The sequence below is a fragment of the Rattus norvegicus genome, chromosome X, assembly GCF_021556685.1.
Source record: "Rattus norvegicus strain SHRSP/BbbUtx chromosome X, alternate assembly SHRSP_T2T, whole genome shotgun sequence".
NCBI lineage: Eukaryota > Metazoa > Chordata > Mammalia > Rodentia > Muridae > Rattus > Rattus norvegicus.
The window spans coordinates 85,512,555-85,529,313 of NC_141554.1; the positions used below are offsets into that span (position 1 = coordinate 85,512,555).

General features: G+C 38.5%; 1 protein-coding gene across 2 annotated transcripts in view; it reads left to right on the top strand.

The window, feature by feature from the left end:
* Apool (apolipoprotein O-like) overlaps window positions 1-16,759 on the top strand; it is a 65,926-nt gene that overhangs the window by 25,514 nt on the left and 23,653 nt on the right. For both annotated transcript variants that reach the window (NM_001393716.1, NM_001014105.2), the window contains 3 exon segments: window positions 8,751-8,870; window positions 12,482-12,536; window positions 16,017-16,115. In NM_001393716.1, the coding sequence (NP_001380645.1) occupies window positions 8,751-8,870; window positions 12,482-12,536; window positions 16,017-16,115 (274 nt within the window).

Below are 16,759 nucleotides of genomic sequence, written 5' to 3' on the forward strand. Positions count from 1 at the left end.
TGAGAAATAACTCAGTGATTGCCAGTCTCTTAGGCCAACTTAGTTATGGTCTCTTTTAGGGTTTTGTTTATTCTCTCTACCTGTCCTGAACTCTGGTGTCTATATGCATAATAAAGTTTCCAGTCAATTCCCAGAATACTGTCTAGTCTCTGACTTACCTGGGATACAAAAGCTGTATGACCCTATCATCTGACGAAGCCCATAGTTTGGCAATATGTCCTCTAAGAGCTTCTTTGTCACCATGGATATTTTAGTTTTAGGTTTAGTGAAGAAAGCCCCAGTCCAACCTGAAAAGGTATCAGTAAGCATCAGTAAATATTTATATCTAAATTTTCTTCTGTTTCCTCTGTGGAGTCTGTCTCGAAAAAGACTGGGCTTTGTGCCTCTGAACCTATTACTGGGGTTCTTCTCATTAGCCACTGAATTAGTTACAGTCTTAGCTTTCTAATCCTGATATTAGCAAATCTTGTATTTTCTGGATGCCCACGTGGGAAGAACAGTGAATCTTCTGAAGAATGTGTAGTCCCATTTCTTCTGGCACAATGGGCTTGTAATCTGCTGTTTTCTACCATCTGTTATAATGTTTGAACATGGGTAAATTCCTAGCCCAGATTATGTCATCTTTTTAATACTTAGGGTGGTCAAGAGGTATAGGATCCCCCAGATCTAGGGAAGTCAAGGGCAAGAGTGGTCTGATTTCTAGGGCAGCATGATGGAATGCTTGATCTGCCCTATTGTTGCCCTCCGAAACTGGGTCCTTTCCTCTCTGGTGTCCCGAGCAATGGATGGGCCAACTTTTTAGGCCCCCATAGAGCCCTTAGTAGGGAGAGGATTTCCTCTTTGTTTTTGATAGTCTTTTCTTCTGCTGTCAGAAGTTCTCTCTCCTTATAAATAGCTCCATGGACATGAGTGGTAGCAAAGACACACTGGCTACCTGTGTCTCTCTCTTGTCTTTTCTCAGCTCTAATGTCTTGATTAGAGCTACCAGTTCAACTTTCTGGGCTCTACCCATATGATCTTGATGTTTGAGACCGCTGCAGCTCCAGCATACCTCTGTCCATCCTGAATGAAACATGGATGTGAGCCGAAATGTCTGCACAGTCATGCAGTGACCTGTTGAGATCTGAGTCAGGCAGCAGAGTAGCTAGGTTCAGGCCAGTTTGGGGCCTGAAAGGTTATTCTGGGTGGGCATTTAGAAAGAGAGGATGGAAATGAGTCATTCTGGCACTGGTGATGGTCAGGCTTTGGCCCAGTGACAGTTTGTCAGCACCGTTAATCAGGAGGCAGTTATTGCAATGATGTTTAAACAGGGGTGGAGGGCAGCTTCTGGCAACTAAGTCTGATTTCTTTGACAGGTAGGCCACTGCCTGGCACTTGGGCCCAGAACCTGAGTCAATACTCCTTTTGCTATCTCAGATCTCTTATCCATGAAGAGATGGAAAGGCTTAGTCACTTCTGGCAACCCAAAAGCTGATGTAGAAAAAAAATTTTTTTGCCTCAGAGAGCCACCTCTGACCTTTTCATATGTATCCCCTGGACCTAGGGAGGTCACCTATGGTTGGCAGAGTAGGGTCTTCTTAACAGAGGCTCAGTAGTCTAAATTTCTCAGGGCCTCCAAGAGGTCTTAGGTCTTTTAAGACATTCTTGTTTCATTTCTGCTGTCACCAGGAGGTCATTTATATACTGGTGAAGGACTTTATCTTTTAGGTTTTAGCAAGACAGAATGTTAAGCTTTATTAGCATCAAGGAAGTTGGTGGGTTTCTCTTTTATTTTTAGGGTTACTCTGGGCATCTTCCTTTTTTTTTTGGGTTCTTTTTTTCGGAGCTGGGGACCAAACCCAGGGCCTTGCGCTTCCTAGGTAAGCGCTCTACCACTGAGCTAAATCCCCAGCCCCAACTCTGGGCATCTTTTAAGGCCATGGCTTGAATATGCTTTTTCTTTTGGGGCATTCCCTGGCCCAGTGGCCCTCCTCTTAGCAATAAGTACATTGGTTCTTACATTGGTTTTTGGTTCTTGGGGCCCTAGTTACCCCCTTTTTGTAGAAGCCAGTTGTTTTAGATGTTTCCTACACAGGTAGGCCACTGATCCTGTGCCAGGGCCTGATAAGCACTTTAGTTTCTAGAAGCCATTTGTTTCAGACCATCTCCTACAGTCCTCTGGTTTGGCCATGGCTGCCAACAGGATCTTTGCCAGATTGAGAGTCTTCTATTATTGTACTTGTCTTTTTTCTATTTTTCTATCTTTATTAAATACTTTTCTACCATTATCTTTTAAGCTCTTTCTTTTAGTCCTTGAACCCTTTGTAGTTCCCTGATACCTGGTGCTGCCTGGTTAATAAAGGCTAGAGCTACTACTGCTTTCGCTTATCTTTAGTCAAATTAGTGGCTGTCTCATAGCCGCTTTGAGACCTGCCAATCAGAGCCTGGTGCTAAGACTTAGCCTCTCCTTACCTTTAGCAGTGTTGGAGTCCTAATCTGGGTGGATTTCCCCGTGGGGCCAGGAACCAGTTTTCTGGCCTTTGTCTGTGGTGAAGAGAACTAGCAAGAGCTCTTCACAATCATCTCAAGTGGGCTGGTGGGTGAAAAGGACTGTCTCTAAGAGATTAATTAAATCTCAAGGAGTGTCTGAAAAGGGGGAATTCTGTGTTCTCCAATAAATAAAGGTTACTAGTGGCAAAAGACCAATGGTGATGAGGTTGGTGTCCTTGCTCACCAACTAGCCCTGCTGCACTCTAGGGCAGGATGGCAGACTCAGCCTCAGAAGGCAGGGCTGCCTGGGGCTGCTGCCATTTCACCTGAGGGATTGAATAATATGGGGGTAGAAAAATAACATCTTCCTCCACTTCTTGGAGGACCAGGAGAGGGATAGTGCAAACACTTGTGCTCATTGTCTGGGGAGAAAACATTTAAGCCAAGAGAGTGGGTCCTCAAGAGCTAAGATGGTCAGTCCGTTAAATTCAATTCATCCATAAATCCAATTTCCATAACAGGAAACAGAAAACAGGATGGACCACAGTTCTTTATGGGTTCCACATCCCCTAGCAGGGTTCCTCATCTGTTCCATCTTTCCGAAAAATTACCTCCAGTGGCACTTTGTCCCCAGGGGCTTTGAAATGTCTCCTAAGCCCCTGTGGCCATGACATACCAGCATATCCATTGCAGGAAGATTCCACATCCACTTTTGCCATTTTTTGCCATGAAATACAGATGTTTAGGACTTTTCAGAACAGAATTACAGAATTATTCAGAACAGAATGATTGTGGTACTGCACAAGCACACAGACAGACATAGACGACATAAACACATGGACAGACACTCACAGACTCAGACGTTCCAGGTATTAATCCATCTGGGTTGGATCCTGGTGGTCTTGGAATTCCTGGCCAATGCACCAAAATGTTGTGCCAGGAATTGTTAGTGAACCCCAAAAGACCACTAAGGAGCTGTTTATGTTGTAATAACGTTAGGGTCTTTTTATTACAAACTCGGGCTTGGCCTCTCCTCCAACCCAAATCTGACATAGCAGGACAGGAAGGGAAGGCAGAGCAGCTTCAAACCCTTAGCTGGACAAGATTTTATAGGAAATCAGGAGCAGTGAAGGGATGAGGGAGCAGGTGTTCAGTTTGACAAGCATCTAATAGAATGACTATAAGCCAATAGGTCGGTGCTCTGAAGCAAGACTGTATATAATCACAAACATTCTGAAAGTACATCTGAAACAGTCAGACTCATCTTTGATCAACTGTTGCTAGGAAGTAGCTAGGAAGTGACTCTGGCCAAGGACAAGCCGTGGGGTCCTTCCTGGTACTTAGGTGCAGCTTGGGTTCTACTGTAGGTCAGTTTCTTAGGCTTTTTTGTTGTTGTTCAAGATAGAGGCTGGATCCAAGATGGAGTAGGTTTGGCCTTTCACAACAAAGTCTTCCATATTCCTACTAGGATGACCCATTAAGTCCCACTTAAAGTATTCCATGACTTTCCAAATCCAAAGTCCCCAAATCCACATTCTGCCAAACAAAAGCATGGTCAGGCCTATCATAGCAATACCCCAGTCCCTGGTACCAACTTCTGTCTTATTTAGGGTTTTACTGCTGTGAACAGACACTATGACCAAGGCAACTCTTATAAGGACAGTATTTAATTGGGGCTGGCTTACAGGTTCAGAGGTTCAGTCCATTATTGTCAAGGTAGGAGCTTGGCAGAGTCCAGGCATGGTGCAGCCGGAACTGAGGGTTCTACATCTTCATCTAAAGGCAGACAGGAAAAGACTAGCTTTCAGGCAGGTAGGAAGAGGCTATTAAAGCCCATGCCCACAGTAGCACACCTATTCTAAGGCTATACCTCCAAATAGTGCCACTCCCTGAGCCAAACATATTCAAAGCACCACATCTCTGATGATTCTAGTATGTGTCAAGTTGAGAAAAAACTAACCAGTATGTGACTTTGAGAATTTCTAATGCTCTGCCTTCCTTTATTTGTTTGAAATTTTAGTCTGCCTTTTCTTATTCTGACTCTTATCGTTTATGATGTCTAAGAGCAGCATTTTCCAGTGTGTCACCTTATCTACAAGTACTCATACTTTTGAGTTTTGAAATTAATTGGTATGTTTTTACTATGTTATAGAGCATACAGAATTCCCAAGCCTGTTTTGACTAGAATTAATTTAATTATTTGTTAAGTCAGCTTGCTAGTTGTATGCTGGGAAATATTAAAAAAACTCAGGTACTACTTTTGAGGAATTTCAAATGACAAAAGGATGAGAATGTAATATACATGTAGAATGTCAGTGTACTTTATTGTGTAATGTGAACAATAACCTCTGTTTAAATCTATTTATTAATACAATTTCTACCATATCAGCATACTTTGTGAATGAGGTATTTTGGTTATTTTAATTTTGTTAAGTTTATAGCTGAATAAAAATCCTTGGTTTAACTTTTTCTTGTTAAACATCTGTTTCAAAAGGATCAATATGCACTTGCTTTATTGAGTGCTATTTAGTGAACATAATTAAAGCCTTCTTTAATAGAAAACTTTTCAGGGCCATGAGATAACTGTCTTTAACCAAGAAACTTGTGGAGCACTATAATGACTGTCCAAACCATAAATGTCCCTGGAAATTTCTTCTCTAAATTCCTGAATATCATGAATTCTACTTATTTTATTGTCAATTTGCATAATTTTAACCAAGAAATTGCAAGAAAAAATACAGATTTGAGACTTCTAGTTCCTTCAATTTTATTTTAAAAGTTATTTTTAAGCTTAGTTAACCATAATTTCTAACTAGATACAAACACATTGAATATAATAAGTGGTATTTAAGTCCAAGGCCTCCAATGCATGGGTAGAATGTTCTTGCCATAAGATATACAGTAATATCCTATTTGCTGGCCTTTAAAATTTATACAATAGAGTTGCAATTCTATTATATTCTTTTAGTTGTTATTGAATATTCATGCCTAATAAGGTAAATAATTTTAAACACTAGTTATAACCTAAGAAAATGTGGGCATAAAATTTTGCTTATAGTAGATTACAAATGAAGACATTTTAAACTGTTAGTCTAATATATTGGTGTATAAAATTATAATCAAATTTTAGTGTGGCTGGTGGACAGAACTAGAATATTTAATGAGCTGACCTGGAAGACAGAGACAGGAAGATCCTGATTCCTAAGCTAGCCTGCTCACAGGATGCAACCCTTAAATAACTGCTGGGGACATTCCTCAGTGGTAGAGCACATGTAGAAACCTAAATTTCATCTCCTACCTCACAAAACTAAAATCAATGTTTAATAAAATTGGAAATTGGGGAGTATAATGAGCAGACAGCATGTTTAAGTCATATCCCTGGAACTTTCTAAATTTCTTGATGTCATAAATATGACATACTTTATTATCATTTGTGGGGGGCAGAACAGGGGAGAGGCAGTTGTAAGCTTCTGTGTGGCTGCTGGCAATTGAACTTGCATTCTTTGGAACAGCAGCCCTTGCTCCTAACTGTGAGCCATATCTCCAGCTCCATGATTTCCTTTAAAAAAAAACAACAACAACAAAACAACAACAACAACAACAACAACACGTTTATAATGAGCAAACATTTAAATTAGTAGTTTTACTTATTTTACCACATGTAGGTCTTTTGTGTGGGTGGACTTTCTATAATATGCCTGACATAGGTGCTAATATGATGAATTTAAACTCAAGCCTTAGTTTGAAAGGAGAAAGAGAAGTTCCTTAATCTTGGTGTGGGTCGAAAAGAACTATTTAATTATAAAACAAGACTGATGTTTTAAGGCATATATACATTATGAAGGGCCAAACTCTAGCTAGTTAACATATGCATTATATTTCATAAGTATCTCTTATATCTACTCTTTTAGCATATTATCTGATGTTTGTTCTTGGTAAATCATATCCAAAACCATTAGTCATATAGTTTCTTCTCTGTTATTCTGGAACCTTGAGTCTCCTCATCAACCTCTATCAAAAAGTACTACTACATCTTGAGTATGAAACCATTTTTTTCCTAAATAAGTTTATACCTGGTTATTTTCATAATTTTTATATTCTATTTATTTTTATTAAACATTGGTTAGAGTGTGGTAGATTTTTGAAAGGTATAAATAACAATAATATAAAACCATTATGGAAAACCATATCCTTGCCACTTAGTTTAGAGGAAAGGTAAAATCTCCATATTTTTATCAATTTGTATGGAGATATAACCACGATTCCACTGAGTATGATTTCCTGTTTTTATTCTCAGTCTTTGTATCATTTCCTCTTGATTTTTATTCTTGAATTTTATTAAATGTAAATATGGATGATTTGCCTCAATGTATGTATGTGCACCAGATGTGTGCCTTTTGCCCACAGAGGCCAGAGGAGGTGTTGGATCCTCCTTGGAACTGTAGTTACAGACAGTTGTGAGCTACCATGTAGCTTTTGGGATTTGAACTTGTATGCTCTGGAAGAGCAGCCAGTGCTCTTTAACTGCTGAGATATTTCTCCAGCTCCATAATTTCCTAAACAAAACAAAACAGGCTAGTCAACTAACCTGAACCCTGAGAGCTCCCAGGCTGATTGTAGGCTCCTGGCACATATAGTGGTAGTACAGGGTTACCATTTTTGGCCTCAGTGGAAGGCGATGTGCCTAATCCTGCAGAGACTTGATGCACCAGGGTAGGGGAATACTGGGGGTAGGGTTTTGGGGGAGGTATATGGGGAGGCCTGTACTCTTAGAGGTGAAAGGGAGAGGGGAAGGAACTCTGCAGGGGAGGATCAGGAAGGGGGGCAACAATTGGGATGAAATTACTAATTAAAAAACAAAACAAACAAAAACACTTTGATACCTTATCTGTTTTGTTAAGCATTTTTGTTGTTTACACACATTTGAATTGCATATATATGGGACATACTTGTATGTGATTTTCTACATTTTTGCCTTTTTGCTTAGTAGTAGCTTTTTAAATTCATCCTGAGTTTCGTATGTGGCTGTAGTTGATTTTTACTTTGTATTTTACTGAGGCAAGGTCTCACTATATAGTTCCAGCTGCCTTGGAACTCACTGTGTAGATTACATCGGCTTCAGCCTAGCAGAGGTCTGCCTGCTCCTCTCCTGAGTGGGGAGATTAAAGGCATATAATATACTATCATTCCCAGTAATGTGATTATACTTTTTTGTACTTAGCATTAATTTATAATATTTTGTTGCATGAATTTTAATTGTTTACTCTTCCCTTGATGAATATTTGAATTGTTTCTAGATTTTTACAGTTAAATTTTTCATAGAATTAAGGACTGGTGAGGTGGCTTAGCAGCTAAAGGTCTGTACTGACTAGTTTTATGTCAACTTGGTACAAACTAGAGTTATTTGTAAAGGGGGAACCTCGACTGAAAAAAATTGTCCTCATAAGATCAGGCTGTAAGGCATTTTCTTAATTAGCAATAGATAGGGGATAGACTAGCCCATTGTGGGTGGTGCCATCCCTGGGCTGGTGGTTCTGGGTTCTGTAAGAAAGCAGACTGAGTAAAGCATGAAGAGCAAACCAGTAAGCAGCACCTTTCCATGGCCTATATATCATCTGCCTCCAGGTTCCTTTTCTGGTTGATTTCCTGTCTTGACTTCCTTTAGTGAAATACTACAATCTAGAAGCTTAAGCCAAATAAATCCTTCCCTCATTGCTTTTGGTCATGGTGATTTATCCCAGCAATAGAAATGCTATGATAAGGTCCTTACCACCAAGCCACTGACAGGTCACCAGAAGCCACATGGTGAATAGAGAAAACCAACCCCTACAAGTTGTCCTCTGACCTCCACATGCACACCATTGCATATATGTGCATAATTTTGCATGCAAACACACAGGTAATCGAAATTTAATTAAAGCTTTTAGGATTAGAACTAATATGTACAGACCCACATTTGTCATACTAGGACTCAGGGAGAAGAGGGTCAAGATCACGAGTTGGAGGCCATTTTAGTATCTTGAGCTAGATAGTAGCTTGGACTATATAGTGAAGCCATGTCATATAAACAAAATACAAAACAACCCACTGGGTCATATATGTGATATCACTTGATTCTGTTCTCCTAAAAGTTTTTATGTTGTTTATCATATTGTATCTGTAGTTTAGAATCTATATACAATTTTAGCTGTTTTTAGAAGGAAAGTCAAGGATGATTCCTATTTTGACACTGGTGGAAGAGGCAGCTCAGTTTTTTACATGAACTTTTTTTCTACCCCCAGCTCCCCATATATACTGCACCACCTCTCCATTCTAAATATGTTGAAGAACAGCCTGGTTATTTACAAAGGGGATTTACTTCCATCCGTACTACAACTGCTTATTATATTGGCTGGTGCAAGGTAAGTCTATTTTTGGCAGTAGTTAAATATCAGGTTTTTATTAATTGTTTCAGTTATTCATAGATTGGGTTTTTAAAAAGAACTTTTATTCTTCTCTTATATATTGTATTCTAACTGCAGTTTCCCTTCCCTCTGTTTCTCCTAGTTTCTCCTTTCCCTACATCCCCTCCACCCCAGATCAACTTCTCTGTCTCCAACAAACAAACAAACAAACAGACAAACAAACAAACAAACAAACAAACAGAAAGCAGCAGGCCTCTCAGGGACGGTCACTGAACATAGATACAATAAGACTGGGCATACACCCTGATATTGCTGGACTAGGCAGTAAAGTAGGAGGAAAAGGGTCAGGCCTAAGAATCAGAGATAACCCTAACTCTCAATGTTAGGAGTCCCATAACAACACCAAGCTACGCAACCATAACAAAAATGCAGAGAACCTTGATCAGACCCATACAGGCTCCCTCATTGTCAGTTCAGCTCTGTGGGCCCCAATGAGCCTTGGTTAGTTGATTCTGTGGGACCTGTTCTTGTGGTATACTTGACCCCTCTGTCTCCTACAGTGCCTGGATGTGGGTCTCTGCATCTGCTACCCTGGTTGCTGGATGATGCCTCTATGATGACATTTGGACTAGGCCTTGATTCATATATGCATTTTTTTGAAAAGAGAAGAAACTACCTCAAAATTTAGTGGCTTAAAATATGTAGCATTGTATATACCCATTATTTTCAGGCTAGGAATGTGACGAGAATTCAAACAGGTGATTCTTCTGTTCATGTGATACTGTCTGAGGCTACTCTGTGGCATTCATCAGGCAAATGAGATGTAATAGGGAGGTCAAAACAGCTTAATGTGTATCTTGTCAAGGGTGACTGGATGACTAGACCCAGCAGAAATTGTTGGCTGGGATGAAAGCTGATAGCACACTGATGTTTTATTAGCATCACCATATAGATTTAGTTTTGTGTAATCAACATCCCCACTGTGAGTGTCTTAGTAATAGTGGTACCAATATTTTTCTAATACTGAAGTAATAATCAGCTTCACTCTACCAACAAATGTAGCCTGATTATAAACCTTTGTGTAATTTTGACATTTATTTTAATATTTTCTGATGATTTTATACATGAGCACCAACCATATTTACACCACTACACGAATATTGTATTGACATCATTTCCACCCCAACCTCTCCCATCCTCCATCTCCTCCTGTGTTCCCATCGTTGCCTCTCAATTTCATGGCCCCTTATTTATTATTGATACACACACACACACACACACACACACACACACACACACACACACACACACTTATGCACACACACACTCACACTCACACACATTCACTCACACACTCACACACACTCACACTCACACTCACTCACACTGCTGAGTCCATTTAGTGTTGTTTATATGTATATGTGTTTAGGGTTGACTACTTGGCACTGAATAAACTATCAGGGGGTTTGTTGCTAGAAATCACTAATTCCCCTTCTCTTAGAAACCATTAATGAATTACCCGTGGCTCTTTATCTAAGATTGGGCTTTGTGAGATTTCATCATTGTAAAGATCTTGTTTTGACAACCATGTTGGAGATGCAGATTCTCTATTATATATAATTCTAATGTATTCATCTTAAAAAGAATTTGCTGCAGCTGGTGAGATGGCTCAGTGCATAAAGACACTTGCAATGCAAGCCTGGTCACCTGAGTTTTATCCCTAGAACCTATAAAAGGAGGAAAGAAAGAAATGACTTCACAATGTTGTTCTCTGATTGACTTCACACACACGCACACACACATGCTCATGCGCACATATGCACGCATGCACAGTAATCATCATCATCAAGAATAGTTTCAATAAATTTATAAAAAATAGCATCCTTAGGTGAAATATCTAATCAGTGAACTCTGATCAATCCGTGTGATATTTCAAACATTTGATGCGGAGTTATTTTTGAAAGTTTGTGTTTGTCATACACTTTCAGGGTACAAGTTGTACTAGTCACCCTTAATGTGATCTCTGTGGGAAATATCTTAATTATGGTCTGAGTCATGCCCCTCAGGCTACATGACAAGAGCTAGATGATTCAGACTTAGGTCTCTTGAGACCTCATTTTCTATAGTGTACTCAGATGTGTCTTCAGTGAGGTAATTGTTCCTGAGAGATCTTTAAATTGCTATTGTAACTATCACCCAATTTAAGACTGAAAGAACATTTTATTCTGTTAATATGCTGAAGCAAATAGGTTGATGAAGGGCACTTTCAAATGCATTTCATCTTCAATGTAAACAACTTTTCCTCTCTAATTTTCTCCTAAATACGCAATCTATTCCTCAAAAAAGCCTGATTTAAATGACTTCTTTGTGAAAAGTAGTTTCATGGAGTGTGAATTCAATACAAGCTGCTAACCTGTGCTTTGCTTTAGCAGAAATTGATGTAGCAGTGCCCCCAAGTGGTAAAAAGGAATTCTTAAATACAGTTTGGGAACATTTCCCAAACACAAATTAGTTTTCTTCCTTAATCCTTAAATGGTTTAAACAGCCCACTTGCAGGTGATATTTAAGACAGTCCCCCAAGAGAAATGTCCCAGTGGCACTTTGTTTTATGCAAGTTTGTAGAGATTTAAGCCATGGTAAACATCTGCTCACTCTTAAACTGAGACAACATTAGTAGATTAAGACATTTTAATAATTTACTTTCATTCCCATCTAATATACTTGTTTCTGTTTTTCTGCATTGAAAATGTCTGTTACTTTGTTTCCACCCCATGATTTCATGCATAAGGATGTCATATGTTTAGATTGTGTTTCCTAGCTTGTACAATAGAATATTCAGCATGGGATAATCAGCAAGATTCTGAGAAAATCACTCATATTTCCTCTAATACAAGTGAGATAACACCCAATATTCAATGAATACAATAGTATCTTGGCATTCAAGAATGTTAGAAACAGGTAAACAGAAAAAAGCATTGCTTTAAAGTGTTAATCCCTACAGTGGGTTAATATAAGCTTGATTTATGGAGAATTTATGTTCCTATTTAGGAATAAATGGCTCATTTATTTTTTTCTCATTCTAATTGCACACTAAGATGAAGGGAAGAGATAAAGCGCTCTGCATTAGGTTTCCTGTGTTTGTTTTTTCTCTATAAATCATCATGCCCTGGCTAGTGCATTCTTATTAGTCAGATGGTTTAGTGTGTGTGTCTGTGTGCGTGCGCGCGCGCGCGTGCTGAGATATACTTCATTTCATGATTTATTCAGGGTCCCTTCCCTTTTTTTCCAGGCCATTATAAAGTAAGATGAAAATCTTTATAAAAATTTTCAGGATCTTTTCTGTGAAATCGCTGATTATTTTAAAAGTATTATATTACCCACTTCTATGATGAAAATAATATACCAGCATTACTATGTTAAGTGAAATGAAAAACAAGAGAGGAAGGGACGATGCAGTAAGCAAGTGTACTCCTAGTGAATACACAGGAAAGTCTGGACTTAGATTTTAATATAATACTGAATCAACACATACATGTAATCTTAGAGTTGTACTGATTAACCCCTTCCAAAATTCACAACTTTTTTTGTATACCACCCTTTTTGCATAGGGCATTTATCTCTTTATGAAAAATGGGGTCATGGATACAGTACAAATTGGAAAAGGTAGGTGAGTAAACCATCTATAATTAGAAATATGGTTTTAAGTTGTCTTGGTATGAAATTTAAAAATATAAATATAGCATATTCCACATTATTTTGATTATACTGGTGTAGAAGATAGATTCTGTACTTTATTTTTAATGATAACAAAGCAATTACTGTTTCTTTCACACTGTATTTTATGCTAAGCCTTTGTCACACTGCTTAGTGTTGCTATTGGAAGGACAGATTTCTCTCTGACAGATTAGGAAACTAAGGTTTAGAAAGTTTAACTGGGTTCCCAAGGTTACTAGGAAGCAATGCCCAGATTCAAACTCAAACAACTTTTTTTTTTTTTTTGTTAACTTGAGTATTTCTTATATACATTTCGAGTGTTATTCCCTTTCCCGGTTTCCGGACAAACATCCCCCTCCCCCCTCCCCTTCCTTATGGGTGATCCCCTCCCCATCCTCCCCCCATTGCCACCCTCCCCCCAACAGACTAGTTCACTGGGGGTTCAGTCTTAGCAGGACCCAGGGCTTCCCCTTCCACTGGTGCTCTTACTAGGATATTCATTGCTACCTATGAGGTCAGAGTCCAGGGTCAGTCCATGTATAGTCTTTAGGTAATGGCTTAGTCCCTGGAAGCTCTGGTTGCTTGGCATTGTTGTACATATGGGGTCTCGAGCCCCTTCAAGCTCTTCCAGTTCTTTCTCTGATTCCTTCAACGGGGGTCCTATTCTCAGTTCAGTGGTTTGCTGCTGGCATTTGCCTCTGTATTTGCTGTATTCTGGCTGTGTCTCTCAGGAGAGATCTACATCCGGCTCCTGTCTGTCTGCACTTCTTTGCTTCATCCATCTTGTCTAATTGGGTGGCTGTATATGTATGGGCCACATGTGGGGCAGGCTCTGAATGGGTGTTCCTTCTGTCTCTGTTTTAATCTTTGCCTCTCTCTTCCCTGCCAAGGGTATTCTTGTTCCCCTTTTAAAGAAGGAGTGAAGCATTCACATTTTGATCATCCGTCTTGAGATTCATTTGTTCTAGGCATCTAGGGTAATTCAAGCATTTGGGCTAATAGCCACTTATCAATGAGTGCATACCATGTATGTCTTTCTGTGATTGGGTTAGCTCACACAGGATGATATTTTCCAGGTCCAAACATTTGCCTATGAATTTCATAAAGTCGTTGTTTTTGATAGCTGAGTAATATTCCATTGTGTAGATGTACCACATTTTCTGTATCCATTCCTCTGTTGAAGGGCATCTGGGTTCTTTCCAGCTTCTGGCTATTATAAATAAGGCTGCTATGAACATAGTGGAGCACGTGTCTTTTTTATATGTTGGGGCATCTTTTGGGTATATGCCCAAGAGAGGTATAGCTGGATCCTCAGGCAGTTCAATGTCCAATTTTCTGAGGAACCTCCAGACTGATTTCCAGAATGGTTGTACCAGTCTGCAATCCCACCAACAATGGAGGAGTGTTCTTCTTTCTCCGCATCCTCGCCAGCATCTGCTGTCACCTGAGTTTTTGATCTTAGCCATTCTCACTGGTGTGAGGTGAAATCTCAGGGTTGTTTTGATTTGCATTTCCCTTATGACTAAAGATGTTGAACATTTCTTTAGGTGTTTCTCAGCCATTCGGCATTCCTCAGCTGTGAATTGTTTGTTTAGCTCTGAACCCCATTTTTTAATAGGGTTATTTGTCTCCCTGCGGTCTAACTTCTTGAGTTCTTTGTATATTTTGGATATAAGGCCTCTATCTGTTGTAGGATTGGTAAAGATCTTTTCCCAATCTGTTGGTTGCCGTTTTGTCCTAACCACAGTGTCCTTTGACTTACAGAAGCTTTGCAGTTTTATGAGATCCCATTTGTCGATTCTTGATCTTAGAGCATAAGCCATTGGTGTTTTGTTCAGTAAATTTTTTCCAGTGCCCATGTGTTCCAGATGCTTCCCTAGTTTTTCTTCTAGTAGTTTGAGTGTGTCTGGTTTGATGTGGAGGTCCTTGATCCACTTGGACTTAAGCTTTGTACAGGGTGATAAGCATGGATCGATCTGCATTCTTCTACATGTTGCCCTCCAGTTGAACCAGCACCATTTGCTGAAAATGCTATCGTTTTTCCATTGGATGGTTTTGGCTCCTTTGTCAAAAATCAAGTGAGCATAGGTGTGTGGGTTCATTTCTGGGTCTTCAATTCTATTCCATTGGTCTATCTGTCTGTCTCTGTACCAATACCATGCAGTTTTTATCACTATTGCTCTGTAATACTGCTTGAGTTCAGGGATAGTGATTCCCCCTGAAGTCCTTTTATTGTTGAGGATAGTTTTAGCTATCCTGGGTTTTTTGTTATTCCAGATGAACTCAAACCACTTTTAACTGAAAGTCCACATTGTATATTTAAAATTTATAAGGTAAAGATTTATCCTCTTTTGCTAATTGGTCTAAATAAGTGTTATTATCTGTTAAAATACATTATGCTTTTCTATCAGTTGCTGGGAAATGACATAGAAGCACACATCTTGAACTGTCTAAGCTAATGGTGCAAAGTTATTGCATTTTAGCTTCTTAATGGCATTTGGCAGCAGACATAGCTTCCTGATAGTCCTTGCCTAGAGCAGTTGGCAAAATAAACATGTATGGACAACAGAAAGAAAAATGAGCTAAAATTTTAGCAATCATCATAAACTTAATATAGTTTATTTGAAATATTATTTAATGTACACTAAGATTTAACATATTAATTAACATTTCTTAGCTTAGTTGCACCTGGAACTCTGATTTCTGCCTTCATCTTCCTATCTTATCATCCTAAGTGCTGGGTTGATATATGCACCAATATACCCATCTATCCCTTATCAGTCTTGAGGACCATAATTATGTATGTGACTTTCATCAATAACTATGGTAGAAAAGTATATTTTGAGAGCTGGAAACAATTTAAATGTATAAAACACTGAAGCATCTGGACTTTTGATTACACTTTATGTAGTTTTTGACTAATTTCATCTCTCATCTGGACCTTGTTTGTAACCAATGTCTAATGTGAGGTTTTGGGTAGATAGTGACAAGAAGTATCTAATTTCAAATTTTATATCCTTAATTCTTGCTGGATTTTTACCAATGTTTAAACAGGTAACAGTAGAAACCTGCTTATTGTAGGGATGTAAAACATAAACAATTAGGACTTTATTTTATGGTAATCATATTTAAGTTGTACCTTCTAGCACCATAGCTCTGTTAACAATGATAATAACTAATAATAATAGTATATCACAAAGAATATAAGTATTAAATGACCTGTGGAAGGTACATTTGATTTTGTAGTTAGTATTATAAGAATGGTTTTAAATTGCTGTCCATATCAATTTTTGTATTACTTATTTTAAGAGTAAACTACTTACTATTATCATATTGTCTACTATTAATATACCGATCTCTAGCTTGTATTACACTATATAGAGGGTCCAATTATAGTCATTCTTATTTGTTCTTACCTGCTATCTTCAGATGCATATGTCTATCTGAAGAATCCTCCTCAAGATTTTCTTCCCAAAATGGGAGTGATTACAGCTTCAGGATTGGCAGGTTTGCTTTCAGCAAGAAAAGGTATGCTTTTAAGATATATTTTCTTTTTCAATGCTATTATATTCTAAATTTTACCTTCATTACATTTATTGCATAATATCAGATTAAATTAGTGTAAAATGTTTTGATTCTTGACTCTACCATATTTATATTTAAATGTTTAACTTGACTATACTAACTATAGTAAAGAATGAAGAATAATGGGGCTGGAGAGGTGGCCTAGAGGTTAAGAGCATTGACTGTTCTTCCAGAGGTCCTGAGTTCAAATCCCAGCAACCACATGGTGGCTCAACCATCTATAATGGGATCTGATGTCCTCTTCTGATGTGTCTGAAGACAGCTGCAGTGTACCTATATTTAATAAATAAATCTTAAAAAAAGAATGGAGAATTACTCAAATTCTTTTGTTCTGTTGGTAAAATGCAAAGCAATATAAGAATTCTGGAAAAGAGTTTGACAAATTCTCATAAAGTTAAGTATATACTCGTCAAGCAAATTAGGAGTGACATTTCAGAGCATTTACTTACCCTAGATGTGCTGGCTAATGTTTTGTCAACTTGACAAAAGCTAGAGTTATCTGAAAGGAGGGAACCTTAGTTGAGAAAATACCTCCATTTAAGATCGAACTTAAAGGAATTTTCTTAACAAGTGATTGACAGCACATT